Source organism: Salmo salar, chromosome 07 (genome assembly GCF_965601325.2).
Source record: "Salmo salar chromosome 07, fSalSal1, whole genome shotgun sequence".
In the NCBI taxonomy this organism is placed as follows: Eukaryota; Metazoa; Chordata; class Actinopteri; order Salmoniformes; family Salmonidae; genus Salmo; species Salmo salar.
In genome coordinates, this window is record NC_138297.1 from 46,080,565 (window position 1) to 46,100,134 (window position 19,570).

Below are 19,570 nucleotides of genomic sequence, written 5' to 3' on the forward strand. Positions count from 1 at the left end.
AACCTCACCAGTCATTAACCTGAGGAAGTCCATGGTGTCTGTTTTCATGGGATAGGAATATTGGGGAAATAACAGGCTTGTTAATTTGTTAGGCCCATCTCATGAGATAATGTCCATATAAATAATTTAATTAACCTTAATCAATTCAGAGAAAATTAAACATAGCCTGCAGAATGCAAAATATTGATTAACATGTAGACGACATACAGTGCACATTATCCACCTAATGTATGCATCAGATTTGATTTGAATGTCCCGCCCTGCCACGCGTCGAGCCTCCGCCCTCGCGAGGCATGGAAGCAAACACACACACACAGAGCTCGCTCTTACCATTCGGTTCGATCAGTATTGTCTGTGCGACCAAGAGCTGACAACCAGCAAGTGTTCTCTTCGATATTTCAATACATTTAAATATATATTTCACGAAGAGTAAACTAATGTAATCTTGCGTCGGAGCGCTATCATTCTGCCATTTACAAAGAGTAAAGGATAGTTTTTAAACCAGATTAATTATCGCTATGTAGATGTCTCGGTTGGAGTACTAGGAACCGGAGGACGCTGAACTGTGATCCAAGATGAGTGGGACCAACGCGGCGTCTGGAGCGGCGCCCTGCCGCTTCGCTCACTACTTTGTTATATGCGGAATAGACACCGAAACTGGGCTGGAACCGGACGAATTAGCCGGTAAGAATACTTACTTATTTAAATGAACCTTTTCCCTATGAGGTAACTATACAAAAACAACGGGTTTTTCTTAAAACGGACTATTTCATTTTAAACTAATACACATGCATCTCAGTGACATTATCAGTGCGTATACTTTATTTGGAACAAAGTTTACAGTCTCTAAAGGTCATAAATGATGTGCTGTGTTTAAAAACAACATCATTAGGACAATGGCTACAGTTGCAGCCTGACATCACCTTGTTTACATTATTGTAGTCTCTGGTAAACTGAGTTAAAGGTATTGGGGACATTCCTTCACTTGTTTGTCAGACCTGTCCTGGCTGATTGTGTGGACTAAAGAGAGAGTGAGAAAGCAATGGCTATTATGTCATTATTTCAATGATAAAACGCCAACACTTCTTATGAGGCTGGTGTTTCAGTGCAGAACACTGGAGGCTTTTATGATGTTTTCGTTTACAAAGGCTGCTACTAAGGATAATCATTGTTATTTTAATAATACAATAGTTAACACCCCATTAACCCCTCAGTCAAAAAGAGCTGAAATTCTATATCTGCACATATTCAAGGTTCAATCAGCTTTGGACTCGGGTCCTTTCTCCGTTTGGTGAGGCTGTGTGTTTGTTCAGTGCAATAGCAAGCTCTAAGTACTCTCTGTTAACCATGCAGGTCCAGTATTGATTTCAGGGTCACCCCTTCAGTTTTGCATCAGTGACTGAGCAAAGTGCACAGACCCCTAAGCACAAAGTAGAGGGCCTCCATCGATCCCCAGCCAGCCCCCACTGGGCTGCGTTCAGGGGCCAACTGGGCTGCGTTCAGGGGCCAACTGGGCTGCGTTCAGAGTCACTGGAACACTGCCAAATTACAGTGCTCTGGTGTTGCAGCATGTTTTTAATTTGCTTGCAGCCTGTTCATATTGAATTACCTGGCAGATTCACACTCTTATTCTCCTGTTGAATTAAAACCTTTCCTCTGTGACATAATACTTCTATAGGAAAGGGAGCTTTCTTTGACATTGAGAGCTTTGCACATGTGGTTCTGTTGGATGAGTAGAAAATGTTCCTGTGTGGTCGCGTCATACTGTCGCTGCATATGATATCACGTCTCCATGGCTGAGCCTATATAACTAGAAGTTGAGAATTGCTTAACGGTCTGTGTGTGTTCATGGAGCAGCTTTACCTGAAGTGAGTGAGCTGGGATTGCTTCCGATTTGAATCCTTTGTCCATTGGAACAGCTTTACTAGTACTTTCCAAGCACAAGACTCTAGAATGGGAGGATTCAGGATTCCTTTGGTTGCATGTTTAATCAGACACATTTAACCTCTATGGGGGCAGGATGTTAGGACAATCACTGAGTGCTGTCTGGGTGTTATTATCTCTCTAATCTTTTGATTCTGTGAGGATTAGTTTATGACACTGTGGGATGTTCTCGTCTCTATAAATGTGTGTGTGTGTGTGTGTGTGTGTGTGTGTGTGTGTGTGTGTGTGTGTGTGTGTGTTTAAGTTCATGTTTCTGTTTCTCTTTATCTGCTTGTGGTTAGGTCTGCATCGGAACCATTTGTTGCCAGTGTGTGTGTTGCTCTCAGGCTGTGGCGCATCGTTGATCCTCAGATGTGACACCGCTGAGCATCCACCACACTGAGCCCATATGCCTCCCTGTCTGCTGCCCTCACACTGATCACCCCAACTCTCTGAGCATCTGCCTGTGTGAAACTGCGGCACAAGTTATCAGTCGGAGGAGTTGAGCCATGTTAGGAAAGGAGAGGAAAGGACAGGGTGAGAGAAAGAGATGGCGTGTTGGAGTGATTGGGTAGAAGAGTGGACAGAGTGATGATGCCGGTGTTGCTGTTGATTAGATCATTCAGAGACTGCATCTCTGGTGTGATGATTAACAAAGCTTTGCGGGACGGAGTTTTAGTTTCTTTAGGCGATTTGCCAAATCTGTCTGCAGACATTAGTTGAGACGCCACCACCTGTCAAAACTCTACTGTTCTTAATCCTACATACTACTACTCAGCGAAGTCTCTCAGAAAGTACTACGGAATACCCATACTTGGGCATTGTGGTCCATTATGTCTATGGGTCTCTGTGATTAGGTTGTGTGTTTTTTTTGGAGTATGGTAGTCTCCTACAACATTTTCTCCATTGATCTTCTAGTAGTTGATTGTGGGCTGTTGTGGCGGTCCGTTAACGTAGCATTGTTTATCCACAGACACGGTGGGAAAAGGTCTATCAGAATCCATTACAGGAGCCATTGCTTGGTAGACCATTATCTACCCCCCCCCCCCCCCCCTCCCTCACCTCTTTTCCCCTCCTCAGCATCCCAATCTCTCCCCAGGGCTTTGTCATCTGCCCCAGTGAACAACTGAACAGCCACACTGACATTCATTTGCAATTCAGATCAGGCTGCTCGGTCGCCCATCACTCTCCTCCCCCACGACACTCCTCAGATTGCCGTGATGGATATCATTGACATCGACATGTCGCCACTCGCTATGGGCTTCGTCTATATTATCTGTCGCTATAACAGCCCACGCCTGGCGTGTATCCTGTTTTACAGTGGCTGGTTTGGTCTGGGCTGGTTTCAGTCTGATCCACATTAGGCTCAGGCTTGGCCTTGCTTATTTTGGGCTGTGAATGTGGCTGTGATTCCCCTCCTTCCATCCCCCTCCCATTCCCTTTGTGTGGCAATAGGCCTGTTTCCCCAGGCCCATTGTTCTAGGCACCAGGGCCAGACTTCCTCTGGATTTGACTGCATGCGTGGCTGCTGGGGGGGGTAACTTTCCCAGTGGATGCCATCTATCTCCTTAGGTGTGTGTGTTCAGTATTTGTTCATTCAGTGAGCATGGTAGTACCACACTTTTTGTTGGCTTTGACCTCAATGCTTGTCCTTCAGAGATGAAACATTTCCAAAGTAGAGGAGAGTTGAAGTGGGTGTCACTCCTATTAAAGAGATAGTTTGGGATTTTGGCTATGAAGCCCTTTATCTACTATCCCATAGTCAGATGAACTCATGGATACCATTGTTGTGTCTCTGAGTCCAGTATGAAGGAAGTTAAGAGGTAGTTTTGCGAGCCAATGATAACTAGCATTAGCACAATGACTGGAAGTCTATGGGAACAGCTAGCATGTTAAAGTACATCTGACTCTTGGGGGGTAGATAAAAGGCTCCATTGCCAAAATCCCAAAGTATCGCTTTAATGGTGGCACTATAATAGAAGTCTCACTCACTGACTTATCAGACTCTTGAAGTGGTTTATATATATCCTGGCTGGTGACTAGACTGACAGAAATAGTTCCACTCTAACAGAGGCCCGCCACCAATGTGTTGTTCGTTCCCTGTATTCGAGGACCAGGTGCATTGTGGTCCAGGGGGGGAGCTGAAAAGTGAGAAGGGGTGTGTGCTATTCTGAGAGGCGGGGTTGGCACCAGCTGTAGTGGGAAAGCTATTTGCTCTCTCTCTTCACCCCTTCCTTACCGCACAACCCTCACTCGTACGCCCCACTGATGGGAAAGGCATCCAGGAAAGCATCCATAAATATGAAATGAGGTAGTCTTACCGACAAACATCACAAACACACTTAAGATGCAGCCTGTACCAGTAAACAACAGATTAACAACAGATGTTCAGGTTCAGCTTTCAGTAAGCAATCCTTCAATGATGCTATGTGCTCCGTCAGGTGAGAATTTTCATTTGGAGTCGATCCTGTTTCTTTGGAAGGGGTGAGGAAAGGGGAGAGTCTCTCCATCGGCTCCAGTAGTCCCTGACCACCTCTTTCTTACCCCTCTTTTATCCCTGTCCATTCATCCTTCCTCCCGGTCTCCCTCTTTCATACCTCAGACTCACACCTGTCTGTCATCCTAATTTTCCCACACTAACCTCTCTCCCAGTCACACTCAATCGCACATAGACAAGTGTCTTCCCACTTGTATTCACTGCTTGTTACCCTGTCATTACCTATAGGATCATGTATGCCATATTTGACACTGATGGATTAAGATGATGGCAGGTAGCCTAGTGGTTGGAGCGTTGGGCCAGTAACCGAAAGGTTGCTGGATCGAATCTTTGAGCTGACAAGGTAAAAATCTGTCGTTCTGCCCCTGAACAAGGCAGTTAACCCACTGTTCCCCGGTAGGCCGTCATTGTAAATAAGAATTTGTTCTTAACTGACTTGCCTAGTTAAATAAAGGTTCAAAAAAAGAAGAATAAAAAGGTGAAAAGTGAAATCTTACAAGTAATTCAACCCCATTCATAAACTGTATTGCCTAATACATGCACATATTTACTAGTGTCTGTCTCTAGAACTCTGTACGTGTCCCTGGAGAGCAGGGGTGTACAAGTGTACTGGTGTTTCTGGTGTAATGACCTATATGTTGATAACTGAATGTAGGCCTGTAGGAACTAGCTGAACTGGGCTGAGGTGGGACAGGAGGTGTCAGCAATCCCAGTGAAGGAGCCTCACAAAGGGATTTGATGGGCTTTACTGCTGGCCTTGGCCATCTGTCCTCCAGGAGCCAGTCTGGAAGTCAGCACAATGCAGCCCTTGGATAATGCTAATACAACACTGACATATGCTAATGATGACACAGGCCAGCGCTGACGCATGCCCTTGTTGACATATGCTAATGACCATGTAGGAATCTGATAACATAAACCCATAGCCTAACACTTATGCTAATTCATATTAATACATTTACATTTTACATTTACGTCATTTAGCAGACGCTCTTATCCAGAGCGACTTACAAATCGGTGAATTCACCTTATGATATCCAGTGGAACAACCACTTTACAATAGAACATCTATATCTTTTTTGGGGGGGAAGGTAGGGGGGGGAGGGTTAGAAGGGTTACTTAATCCTATCCCAGGTATTCCTTAAAGAGGTGGGGTTTCAGGTGTCTCCGGAAGGTGGTGATTGACTCCGCTGTCCTGGCGTCGTGAGGGAGCTTGTTCCACCATTGGGGTGCCAGAGCAGCAAACCGTTTTGACTGGGCTGAGCGGGAACTGTGCTTCCGCAGAGGTAGGGAGGCGAGCAGGCCAGAGGTGGATGAACGCAGTGCCCTTCTTTGGGTGTAGGGACTGATCATAGCCTGAAGGTACGGAGGTGCCGTTCCCCTCACAGCTCCGTAGGCAAGCACCATGGTCTTGTAGCAGATGCGAGCTTCAACTGGAAGCCAGTGGAGTGTGCGGAGGAGCGGGGTGACGTGAGAGAACTTGGGAAGGTTGAACACCAGACGGGCTGCGGCGTTCTGGATGAGTTGTAGGGGTTTAATGGCACAGGCAGCGAGCCCCGCCAATAGGTCAACATTGTGGCTAACACCTTCAGTTCTTTGGTCATGTGACCAAGGAGGTTTCTCTAGACAAAGGAGAGAGGAAGCTAAATGTCCTCCATAGCTGAGGACACTTTTAATGGTCACACAGTGAATTATTTCTTCTTCCCGCTCTCTCTCATATGAGTTTTTCTTTCTTTCTCTCTCTCTTTTTCTCTCTCTCTCCTCTCTTCTCTCTCTCTCTCTCTCCCCGATGTGTAGTGATTTCCTCCATCTCTCTATGCCATCGTCTCCTGTGTGTTGTAGTGTAATCTGTAGTCAGGCCAGTTAGCTAGGCAGTAGGCAGAGCTGTCTATCTGTAGGCTGTGTTAAGCCTGTTAGTTTAATCCATTCAGACAGCTCCTCCAGGCTACACTGAGCAGTGCTCCACGCTTTAACGCTAATAACATTTATGCAAAAAAGCAGTGACAATGTCCAGACGCTGAAGTCGACGCGGACTGGAATTCAATGGGGGAAAAACAATTTGTTTGTTTGGTTTAACGTAGGCTACTCTGTCCTTACAGCATAGTCTAGCAAGAAGCTCATTAGATCCATGTCAGGGATACTGTTACCATCATTACCCCCATCGATCACTGTCGACCTGTCAAGTGTTTTAAGTTAAAGATCAGAGGTTAGAAGTTGTAACTGACCCACCTGATCTTGATGGATACCCAGCCTCAGGGAGGAGTGGGCGATAGGTGGGGCTGCTGTTGCTGGGAGCCCGTTGCCACGGTAGCACCGTCGGTCCCCCAAACCCCCCTCCAAACACACAAATACCCCCCGACCAGTCTCAAAACGAGCAGTTGATCACTGAGGACTGTGCGCCCCATTTCACACACCACTCCCTGTTTGACCCTTGACCCGGTCTCCCATATGCTCCCTCTCTCCCTGGGCTCAGCAACAGCAGACGTGGGAGAATGGGGTGTAGTGGGTGAGGGACGAAGAAATGAAAGGAAAAGGACACTTGCATTCAACCAAAATGTCTTCAATCAATCAATAAAATGTATTTATAAAGCCCTTTTTATATCAGCCGATGTCACAAAGTGCTGTACAGAAACCCAGCCTAACTGGGACGGGGAGTTGTTGTTTTGGTAAGGCCAGCCAGAGGCTTAACGTTATTTATACTGGTGGCCTAGGAGCCTTGTTTAGATAGTGGTGTTCAGTGTTAGTAGGCTATTGATGAAATCACATTTTTGTGGCTATAAGCTTCTAGCAGATTCTCTTACAGCTTTTGTAGATTGATTGTTCTGAAGTGACGTTGACTGTGTTGCTGCTTTTCTGTCGCGTATTCTTCCACTTTGTCTTTCTCTTTTATACTAAAATGACTCACAGTCCACAATGGGTACTAGGTAAAAATATTAATGGTGATCGGGAGGTAATGTGTGTTTTGTCCTCGGTTATTTTTGAAGTGCCACCTTTTGTCAGTTACGGACCATGTTTACTGTTTAATACCTCTGAGGTTTGTGGTGTTCCATATAACGCAGCTCTTTGTATGAACGGGCTCATCCTGTGGTAAAAACAACATTGTTACATCTCTGGAAGTCAAACAACATACAGTACCAGTCAAAAGCTTGGACACACTTACTCATTTTTCTTTATTATTACTATTTTCTACATTGTAGAATAATAGTAAAGTCATCAAAACTATTAAATAACAGCTATGGAATCATGTAGTAACCAAAAAAGGGTTAAACAAATCAAAATATATTTTTGATTCTTCAAAGTAGCCACCCTTCGCCTTGATGACAGCTTTGCACACTCTTGGCATTATCTCAACCAGATTCATGAGGTAGTCACCTGGAATGCATTTCAATTAACAGGTGTGCCTTGTTAAAAGTTACTTTGTGGAATATCTTTCCTTCTTATTGCGTTTGAGCCAATCAACTGTGTTTTGCCAAGGTAGGGGTGGTATACAGAAGATAGCCCTATTTGGTAAAATACCATATTATGGCAAGAACATCTTAAATAAGCAAAGAGAAACGACAGGCCATCATTACTTTAAGACATGAAGGTCAGTCAATCTGGAACATTTCAAGAACTTTGAAAGTTTATTCAAGTGCAGTCGCACAAACCATCAAGCGCTATGATGAAACTGGCTCTCTTGAGGACCGTCACAGGAAAAGAAGGCCCAGTGTTACCTCTGCTGCAGAGGATAAGTTCATTAGAGTTACCAGCCTCGGAAATTGCAGCCCAAATAAATGCTTCACAGAGTAACAGACACATCTCAATGTCAACTGTTCAGAGGAGACTGTGTGAATCAGGCCTTCATGGTCAAATTGCTGAAAAGAAACCACTACTAAAGGACACCAATAATAAGAAGAGACTTGTTTGGGCAGAGAAACATAAGCAATGGATATTAGACCTTTGGAAATCTGTCCTTTTGAGCTAATGTGTCCAAATTTGAGATTTTTGGTTCCAACCACCGCGTCTTTGTGAGACGCGGAGTAGGTGAACGGATGATCTCCGCATGTGTGGTTCCCACTGTGAAGCATGGAGGAGTAGGTGTGATGGTGCTTTGCTGGTGACACTGTGTGATTTATTTAGAATTCAAGGCACACTTAACCTCTATGGGCTAGGTGGGACGCTAGCGTCCCCCCCGTGGTGCACTCCATCAACAGCAGGTGCATTTCAAGAGCGGCAAATTTGAAACCAAATAAATGTCAAAATTCTAATTTTTCAAACATACAACTATCTTACACCCTTTGAAAGATAAACATCTCCTTAATCTAACCACGTTGTCCGATTTCAAAAAGGTTTTACGGCGAAAGCATAAAGTTAGATTATGTTAGGAGAGTACATTGACAATAGCTGTGTGTAATGTTTTGTCAATTCAAAGACAGGGTCACCAAAACCATAAAACCAGCTAAAATGATGCACAAACCTTTTACAATCTCCATCAGATGACACTCCTAGGACATTATGTTAGACAATGCATGCATTTTTAGTTCTATCAAGTTCATATTTATATCCAAAAACAGCGTTTTACTATGGCATTGATGTTGAGGAAATCGTTTCCCTCCAATAACCGGCAGTCAAGTCAGCACCACAAATTAAATAATTAAAATTAGAAAACATTGGTAAAATATTATATTGTCATTTAAAGAATTATAGATTTACATCTCTTGAACGCAATCAACTTGCCAGATTTAAAAATAACCTTACTGGGAAATCACACTTTGCAATAATCTGAGCACTGCGCCCAGAAAAATACGCGTTGCGATACAGACTAGCCGCCATGTTGGGGAGATCTAAAATCGAAAATACTATGTAAATAATCCATTACCTTTGATTCTCTTCATCAGATGTCACTTCCAGGTATCACAGGTCCATAACGAATGTAGTTTTGTTCAAAAAAGCTCATCATTTATGTCCAAAAATCTCCGTCTTGTTAGCACATGATCTAAGCCCGCCGGACTTCACTTCATGAACGAGGGGAAAAAATATATTTACGTTCGTTCAAACATGTCAAACGTTGTATAGCATAAATCATTAGGGCCTTTTTTAACCAGAACATGAATAATATTCAAGGTGGACGAATGCATTCTCTTTTATAACGTATTGGAACGAGGGTACCCAACATGAACTCGCGCGCCAGAGTCTAATCGGCCATCACCGTTCCATGGCTCTTGTTCGGTCAGATCTCACAGTAAAAGACTCAAAACACTTTGTAAAGGCTGGTGACATCTAGTGGAAGCAATAGGAAGTGCCAAAACATTAATCAACCCCTGTGTGTTTCAATGGCATAGGCTTAAAGGTAATTCAACACATCAGGTATCCACTTCCTGTCAGAAAATGTCTCAGGGTTTTGCCTGCCAAATGAGTTCTGTTATACTCACAGACACCATTCAAACAGTTTTAGAAACTTTAGGGTGTTTTCTATCCATATATAATAAGTATATGCATATTCTAGTTACTGGGTAGGATTAGTAACCAGATTAAATCGGGTACGTTTTTTTATCCAGCCTTAAAAATACTGCCCCCTAGCCCCAACAGCTTAACCAGCATGGCCACCACAGCATTCTGCAGCGATATGCCATCCCATCTGGTTTGTGCTTAGAGGGACTATCATCTGTTTTTCAACAGGACAATGACCCAAAACACCCCTAGGCTGTGTACGGGCTATTTGACCAAGGAGAATGATGGAGAGGTGCATCAGATGACCTGGCCTCCACATTCCCCCGACCTCAACCCAATTGAGATGGTGTAAGGGACATTTTAATGTTTGTGCTATTCTTATAACTAATAATATTCTTAACTAATTTCTGTGCTCTCTTCATGTCCTGTTCTATAAACCAATTTCTGTGTTCATGCAAGTGGTTGACTGTACAAATGACACCGATCAGCTGCTGCAATTTGGCAGTATGCCCAGACATTGTTTTGAGAGCGAACGACCATGTTTTGAGAACGAACGAAAGATATCTCAGTTTCAAGGTCTCAGCTTAGAGAGAGAGAAGCCTCGTGAGGTGTTGGCCTGTCACATGTTATGAAACAGTATTGGTCGGTCACATGAATGAAACAAAACGGTAATGATTAATTAATTATGCTAAATAATGCAAATATAAGTTGTCTGTGTATAGCCGTATATTAGACAACTGTTGGGACTGCCCCGGCAGAGTTTTCTGACAGACGTGTACTATGGTGCATTGAGTTGGTTGAAACCTCTCCATCGCGTTGACAAATAGACAATGATTCATTTAAGATTGACTTTGAGTGTCCCTGTGTAAGGATTTCCACGACAATGGTTTGGGATGAGTTGGATCGCAGAGTGAAGGAAAAGCAGCCAACAAGTGCTCAGTATATGTGGGAACTCCTTCAAGACTGTTGGAAAAGCATTCCTCGGCTACCTGGTGCGGCAGGTTGCCTAGTGGTTAGAGCGTTAGACCAGTAACCGAAAGGTTGCTAGATCAAATCGCCGAGCTGAAAAGGTAAAAATCTGTTGTTCTGCCCCTGAACAAGGCAGTTAACCCACTGTTCCAAGGCTGTCATTATATTAAGAATTTGTTGTTAACTGACTTGCCTAGTTAAATAACAGTGAATTATTATATATTTTTTAATTTAGAGCTGGTTGAGAGAATGCCAAGAGTGTGCAAAGCTGTCATCAAGGCAAATGGTGTCTATTTGAAGAAATATAAAATATATTTTGATTTGTTTAACACTTTTTTGGTTCTACAATGTAGAAAATAGTAAAAAAAAATAAAGAAAAACCCTTGAATGAGTAGATATGTCCAAACTTATGACTGGTACTGTATGTTTGTGAGGCGGTCAGCATATGGAAATGTCACTATCAGACATTTCACTCTCTCTTTTTCCATCAGTTATTATTATGCAGCTATCTGTGTGGAAACAGTACTGGCAGAGAAGCCTATTGACTAGGAACCAATTATCTTCCATAATAGAAGTGAGAGCCACAGGAATGTGCTGACAATCACTGTAACCAAATATTGTAGCTTTACACTTTGAGGTGAAGAGAGAAGAGACAAGTGGAATAACTATACATCATTAAGGTAGCCTCAATAATCCTCATTCGACATTCAAATGACTGGAGTGTTGTGTGATACTCTTTTCTTGTTGGACAAAACATGGATGTTCTTAAAAGCTGCTATGGCTGTGATCTTTCTAGGAATATGTCCCCTTTGGAAGGGATTGAAGCTGGACTTGAATAGACACTGTAGAGTGCCATTGTTATATTGTCAATTTCAAGAGCACTTGAAGACTTCCTGTGGTTTTCTACAATGAGTCCGTCTGTACACTCTGCTCAACTATGAGAATCCAAATGTATATTACATACAAGTCAACGTCAGTTAAGCCACAATATATGACAATCAGTGGTGGTCTAGCCTAGCCTGACTCCTCATGCTAAATTCTGTGTCTGTTCTGTCGTTCGCGACAGACTTTAGTCTGAATTTAAAATTGTTTGGGTGACGTGGTTTGTGGTGAAAACAAAGTGGTCAACGATTGGATCGTCTATAACCAATCAAAGTATCAAATCCAATTATGTACTTTGAATGCACCGCTTCACCCCGTGTGTTCTGGCTCTGGCCCAACCCATTGGTTTCTGGGACCAATCAGATGGCCCGAATGTGTTCGTATTTGGTGAAGGGTTGGGGGGTATGGTAATATCCAAAAACAAACGTCAGTGAGCGTGGCATAGCGTTTGAACGGAGAAAGGAGTCTGGGTAGCCAGGCAAAGCCTACCCGGTACATGTAGGCTCCCGAGTGGCGCAGCGGTCTAAGGCACTGCATCGTAGTGCTAGAGGCGTCACTACGGTCCCTGGTTCGATCCCGGGCTATATCACAGCTGGCCGTGATCGGGAGTACCATAGCGTAAATAGATATGCCATAGGGAGAGGTGAATAGATATGCCATAGGGAGAAAGAATGAGAGGGTTACAGATGGTGAGGGGAGGTGGGGACTCAGGAAGACAGGCAAGAGAAAGTTATATTTTGGGAGAATCAAATGAGGAAGAACAGGGAAGAGGGGGAGAGAGAATTTATGAAGGGCAAGAGAGGGATAGAAATGTAGAAGAAGAAAGATGCTTCTGGATGAAAGCGAGGGGAAAGTCCCTCTCAGATGAATAGCTGTGTGTGATTAAATGCACGCTGGTTCATTTCCATCAATCACAGGATGATAATAATACTACACCGCCCGCGTCCCTAGCAACACGGGTCACACCGTCAGCAGAACAGCACCCGGCCTCCTCCTCATAATAACGTTGCGCTGTTATATCAGGGGCGCCGGCTGTAAATCTCCTTATGTAACTAACACCCGATAGCCATCACCACGGCAGCCATCCAGGGCCGTCTCCCGTGATAGATTACAGCCCAAGGTAGTGGTAGGCAACGGGCGCTGGTGGTGCCTTGCCACGGCGACCTGGCGTCCAGTGTAAGGCCATGCTACTGGACAGTCAGGGATTATTCATGTTGCGTAAGTTAGACCATTTAAGAGCTGAAATGTATTTCTTACATAATTTCTGTGTGCCAGCCAGACAAGTTGATGAATGAGAAGAGAAGCATGTTTTTATAGAGATTGCTAGAGGTGTGTTATGATCACAGACATGCAATATATTTGGGCTTAGTGTGGCAGATGTGGTTTTAGAGCCCTTTTGTCATCTGTGAATTTGTCCAACAAGCATTTTGATGTAATGTGTTAAAACGGCAAATGCTATTGCAATCTCTTTGCAATAAGGAATTGAGACCAAAAGCTCAATATAGGTTTCAAGTGTTTAATACCAAGGATACAGTCAGCTGAGTGCATACATTTAGAAAGTTCACAACACATTTTATAATCTTCCTTCCTTTTGGTCACCCCCCCCCCCCCCCCCCCCCCTCTTGTAGGTGTCACCTCCCCAGCTATACATTTTATGACCCCAATGAGTTTCCCTCCTTTACCCTGTGGAACGTCCATGGTCCTCTCTTTGTTTAGCCAGATGTCAGAATCACACCCCGTCCATCTTCTGTTCCCGGGCCTGACCCTTCTCTCTGATCCTAGGCAATTTCCTCTTATCTGATTAGGTCAACATTTCTAAATTAGCATACACACAAGTTTCATGGCCTGAACTCCATTCATACTCACAGTAATCATTCACTAAACTACAGTTTAACTTGAAAAATGTTACATTTTATTAGAATCCGTCAAATGTCAACATGTATGAATCTCTATTTTAATATCGGTTTCAATGTACTTAGTTAGGTGATGGTTGTTCAGATACATTTGAGAGAATTTGTGAATATATTTGAAGAGCTCCAGTGTAGCCAACAGTAAAGTTGATTCAACGACTTGATAGAGGCTAAAGCCGTGTCACATTGGCTGTCCAGTCCAGAAGTCCAGTCGGAAAACGACAACACCAACAACCTCCAAGGAACAAGCAGGCCCTCGGAACATTCCAGAACATCTAGTCACCATGACAACCCCAGAATATGAATCTTATTGGTTCACAGTATGGTCTGCTAGGGATTAATTGTAAGGCATTCTCTGTTGTGGCTGCTGGGAAGTGATCTTTCAACATGATGTGTGCCTTCGACAGAGTGTGGGTGTGTTTATGTCTGTCTGGTGATGCTTAGCTGGCCGGTCATGTCGACTTTGTTCTTTGACCGAGCTCCAACTCATCCAGCAACCTGTGCCCTGTGATAAACCTGCTGGGTAAACAATATGTGATCGCAATCAGATAGGACACATTGATCTCTCTCTCTGTTTCTCTTTCCCTCTCTCTGTCTCGCTCTCTCAGTGTCTTGCACAGGACATGGACACACGCGCGCGCACACACACAGTCCCCAGGCTGTCCCTACAAGACTCATGTTGACAGCCTCTGCTGCTCTCTCTAAGGGCGTGATAGAAGAATTATATGTTTAAAGATAAATGATTAAATAATTCTACCCTGAGACCTAACTATTAGTGATATAGTTTATGTAGCATGTATAATGAGTAATTAAATTGTTAAACATAAAGGTCTAACTAGGATGGACTAGGATAAGAGAGGAATATGAGAGTGTGTTTTAAGAAAACACCGAGAACCATTAACCTATGTTTGACCCGACCTAGCTAGAACTCTGAGCGTTTATGATATGAGAGGGAGTAGCCCTCAAGGTTTCCCTAATCTCGGGGGAATGGAACTGTCGGCTGGGTAGTGATATACAGTGTTGAGAACTCTGGAGGAGAGAACTCTCCTAAAAGTTTGTGTGTATGTGTGTGCGTAAAGAAGGAGCCTGGTATAAAATAGAGGTCTTTGTATATGAACTGGAGAGTACCCTCGTGAATAAACATTTTTAGACTATTGTAAACTGGGAATTATGTCTGTTTTATTTAAACCAGAACTTTACGAACTCTTGAGTTGCAGACTGAGTAGATTAATTGAAGTTTATGAACATTAATAACAAAATGTAATATCAGGGCGCCTGAGTGGCCTACAGATACACCGCCATGATAAAGACATGTAATAAGTAGCCCGGGGGCGGTGTCACGGCATTCATAAAGCCTGAAAGACTGGGTAATCATTGGGTAGGACTGTCTCTTCTCCGTCACGCGCTGATGATTCATGCAGAGCGGCGATTATGGAAAAGGATGGAGCAGAGAGGGACAATGGGCTGGCAATGCAGGACTAGCGCTAACAGAGAACCCTGTCTGTTCTAGCCATTCTGTTTCTATGTAAAACATACATTATACCCCTGCTGTCTGCTCCATGGAAATATAATGAATGATCTGCTGACAGAGAGGATAGCAAATTTGTGAGTGTCTAGAATGAATGAAATACAATCAAATGGTCTTTTTTTATTGGTGTCTGTATTGTCTGATGATGAGGATAAATAGTAGGACTCTCGGTGTTTAGTGAAAAGGCTCAGACGGATGTTCTGTTCAGTGTGTCAGATTAGGACTGCACCACTGTTTACATAAACTCAATATCTCAGAGAGAGAAAGAGATGGGAGAGATGGGAGGGAGGGAGATGGGAGGGAGTTGGGAGGGAGGGAGATGGGAGGGAGTTGGGAGGGAGGGATGGGAGGGAGTTGGGAGGGAGAGTTGGGAGGGAGGGAGGGAGAGAGAGTTGGGAGGGAGGGAGGGAGAGATGGGGAGATGGAAAGCGAGAGAATGAGGCGGGTAGAGTGCACAAGAGGGCAAGGGCAGAGCATGAGATTAAAAGAGCATCTAGGCTTGGGGTGAAAAATAACATTGAGGAATAGCTTTTTGATTTTTGTCTTCGTGTAAGCCCCACTCTTGGTTTGATATATCCTGTAGTAAACAGTCAGTCAGTAGCAGTGTCTGGCAGCACAGATTAACCTCAGTCACTGGGTTCTATTTTTACTCACATTGGTTTTGTCTCAAATGGCACCCTATTCCCTAAATATTGCACCACTTTTTACCAGGGCAAATATGACTTTGGTCAAAAGTAGTGCACTTTATTGGAAATGGAGTGCCATTTGGTATGTAGACATTCACACTGCTGGAGGACTGTGATTGTATGCTGCTAAAGCTCTTTTCTGTAACACACACTCAGCAAAAGACAAAATCTCCTGTACCATGACAGTATAGATATGTTTGGTGTTGAGGAGTTGGACTGGAGTTTATAATGAGAAAGCTTCCATTGAGAAGAGGAAAGTAGGAGGGAGGGGTTGGATGAAGCCAATTTCTTAGAAATGTGTTTAATCTTGTAATAGACCGAAATCCATGAATTGCGAGACTTTAGAATGATTCGGTATTTTCCTATCTGAAAAATATACTGGACAAAATCTGACGGAGACATTCTCAGTTGATTCATTCTGAGTTCAGTTCAAATATCTCGCTGCTATAGGCTCTCCTAACCACCTGCTCTCTATTGAGAGGGAATTGGCTGGAGTCTGTAGTACTCGGCTGTTAAAATGAGAATGGATTGGAGTGTCGAGATTGTGAATGAACAGTAGTAGCCGCTTCATATGTGGATGGGCGTAATCTCCTTCCAGCTGTTAAGCATTTATCAGGGCACACACCAATGTCATTGTGTGTTTTCCTGGATGAAACACAAAGCGTAAATCTCTGTTCTCTGAAAGCCTAATTTCCCCACCAGGGAAATAAGCTCTTTTGTTGTACCCAACTCTGCACTTCTTTCGCTTAATTTGTGTCCGAGCTTGTTACAAAAGGCACTTTGCGTTAGGTACCCTGGCTGCATCTGTGATGATAAAGACAGGAAACGTCAGACGGACTACCTAAAGGCAATCTGTCCATGGTTTCTGTCGTGTTAAGTTCTAATTTTCAGAGTAAATACCTCACGGACACTAGAGAAGCTTAACCAAGGTTAATTCTTCCCAAAGAGTCGATACAGCTGTAATTCAGACACAGACATGGCTTCCCCCGTGGTGGTATTCATACCCCACTTTGGATGGAGTCTCCTCCTTATCGCTAAACGTTGCATCATTCTTGCTAAGCAGGGAGCTAAGAGATATGAGCCTTCAATGGTTTCTCCCCTTATCAGTACTGCGACCTGCACTCAACACATTCCAAGCTTAGTTGCACCCACTATATACCTTCCTCCTACAACCCTTAACTTCTGGTGTAGACCTTCTAAACCTCAGCACTCCATCAGCGACATTGATAAGTATATTTCATATTCTCAAAACCCAACATTAGTCAAACTATTTTTGTGCGTTTCAGTTCATCTTTTGTGATGGCCTTGTTTTTATGTTTTATATGCTGTAGGTTACATGTAGATGAATGTTACAGTAGATCATAGCAAAGGGCTGTACTGAACTATTCAGAGTGTACGTAGATTATTCCCATACGTTAGGGTTAGGGTTAGGGGTGGCACTGTCTGTTATCCTTTGATAGTATTCATTCTAGTGCTTGTGTAACGTGGATCAAGTCAACCCTCGACTCTCAATGGATCAGCAACACTAACCCAGTTCAGGAGCAACCGTTCTCTTCATGGAAGCCTTGTTATAGGGTGCATCTTTTGACCAGTGGGTAAGATTGTGTAGATAACATAAACTCACTCACTTTTGTACATCGCCTTGGTCCGTACAATTGACCTTATTTTAGCGCCCAAAAAACGTAACACTTCCAGATCAACTTTAATGTCAATACCATTGTAAAGCACAATTTCTCCCCTTTCCAACAGAATCAATTACATGACCTCCACGCTGCCCGTTTCTGCATGATTCAAGAAGGCAATGAGCTCCGTCGGGTCTTTTTAAAAATGGCGGGTGGGGAAGCGAAACTAATGCGTGCTAGTGAGAAGGAGAGATGTGTGTGGCAAAATGGCTTTTTTTTTCACTCGATTTGTCCAGCTTATCACCTTATCGCCTCTAAAATGTAAATAAAACACTATAAAGAGTTTATATAAAGTGTCATTACATACCTATTTGAAGGTTTGTGTCGAATTTGAATCGGTTTTTAGGGCGGTGCTAAAGTGATCTTCATAAGTTAACAGCGGCTTTGAGAGTCATGATGCTTGCAGTGATGATGCAAAAAATGACTAGATATCCCCCCCCTTACCCCCGTCACTGTCCATTTCTTGTTTTTAAACGATGAGAGAAGTGCAACACCTGGTGGAGAGAGATTGTAAGACAGAAATAGTTGCTTTATGCGTGCTGTACGTTACGGCATGACACGTCACGATGTAGCGGAGGGTTAGTTTTTTTCAACTTTTCTCCAATACTATAGAGCCATTACCATGTCGATCAACGCTTGAATAGAAACGTAGTTCACACCCCAGATTTTGAAGTGGACACAGTCGCTACAGTCCCATTAGTTTTCTTTGCAGCCTCGTTTGAATGTCGCGGTTGCGCACATTTGTACTGAATGCGGTGAGTTTACATTAATCCTCTAAGAAAACCAATGACCCAAACTTTGTCTCCTATCATAATCCATTCAAAAGTTATTGGAGTTGTTACCCTTGAAGGATGGCCAGTAGTGCTGAGCGAGTAACCAACATACAATTTTATTTTTTAATTGGGGGGGGGGGGGGGGGGGGTGGTTTATTAAACAACCATTTGACTGACATCGGTTCAATTACTTGAATTCCATTTGGTTCAGGTTTTTCTGGGCCCAACGCGTCGTTTCTCTAGAGAGAAATCAAATAATTCACGAGAAAGTGGGACGCTGAGCTGAAGGGAGTTGTAGTTTTCATTTACGCATGTATTCAGTCAAGTTCAGCGCAGAAACGTGGTAATTAACTACTATGACCATAATCCATTGCGGCTGTTTTTTCTGACTCTGACAGAGACGGATACACTTGTACGCCTGCTACATTAGGTTAAATTCACACAGACCGCATGAGAGAGGAAAAGTACACAACGACGAGAGAGAGGGATAGAGACAGTTGGTGAAAGTATGCCTTAGCTACTTTGAAAAACTAGTAAAATGATGGTCGGGCAGCTCTGCAGCATGCTTAGGCAGGCTAGCCCAGCTAAATAGGATGACTAAAGACAGTATAGTATGGGGAGCAGAGAGAACGTTGGCTGGCTGGCTGGCTGCTTCTGCCTGAGCAGAGATGAGATGATGATGGAATAAAAAATAATTAATTCAATAAAAACAAAATATTTTATTATTTCATAGTAATTTCCTATTTTTCGATTGCTGTCTACTCGATGTGGACCTGACAGAGACAATGGAATATTTTCAATGTTTTGGCAATTGAATGTTCACAATTTTTAGCATTGGAATTTCCATTGATAATTTTTATGTCATTATTTAATAATGCATTTAATGTTTAAAAAAAAATCGAAACAGAAATCAAAAACCGTGCTTTTTTAAAATGTATCAAACCAAAACCAAATTTACTTTAAAAAGCACTAATCAATGGAGGCTAGATTAAAAAAGTGGTAAAAAATTCAGAAAATTGCATTCTGTCAGCTAAGCTGGATTCTGTGCAATAATTAAGGCTAATGGCTACCTGACAGGCTCAGTTTCCCATTCAACTTGCCATCTTTCTTCTCGAATCCGCAGGATATAACAATACAACAAAACTCACTAGCTTTAAGAGCAGCTCACAGATTACTGCACCTGTACATAGCCCATCTATAATTTAGACCAAACAACTACCTCTTCCCCTACTGTTATTTATTTATTTTGCTCCTTTGCACCCCATTATTTCTATTTCTACTGCACTTTCT

At 43.1% G+C, this 19,570-nt stretch overlaps 1 protein-coding gene across 7 annotated transcripts in view; it reads left to right on the forward strand.

Annotated features, from left to right (window-relative positions):
- Positions 1-323: 323 nt before the first annotated feature.
- Positions 324-19,570, forward strand: part of LOC106609315 (DENN domain-containing protein 5B) — an 82,281-nt gene continuing 63,034 nt past the window's right edge. For 5 of the 7 annotated variants that reach the window (XM_014207994.3, XM_014207993.3, XM_014207995.3 and 2 more), the window contains exon 1: positions 325-684. In XM_014207994.3, the coding sequence (XP_014063469.1) occupies positions 576-684 (109 nt within the window). In that variant the 5' untranslated portion in view covers positions 325-575. Of the gene's footprint in view, positions 685-19,570 lie in introns of all 7 variants that reach the window. The other 2 variants (XM_014207992.3, XM_014207996.3) reach the window with 1 other exon arrangement.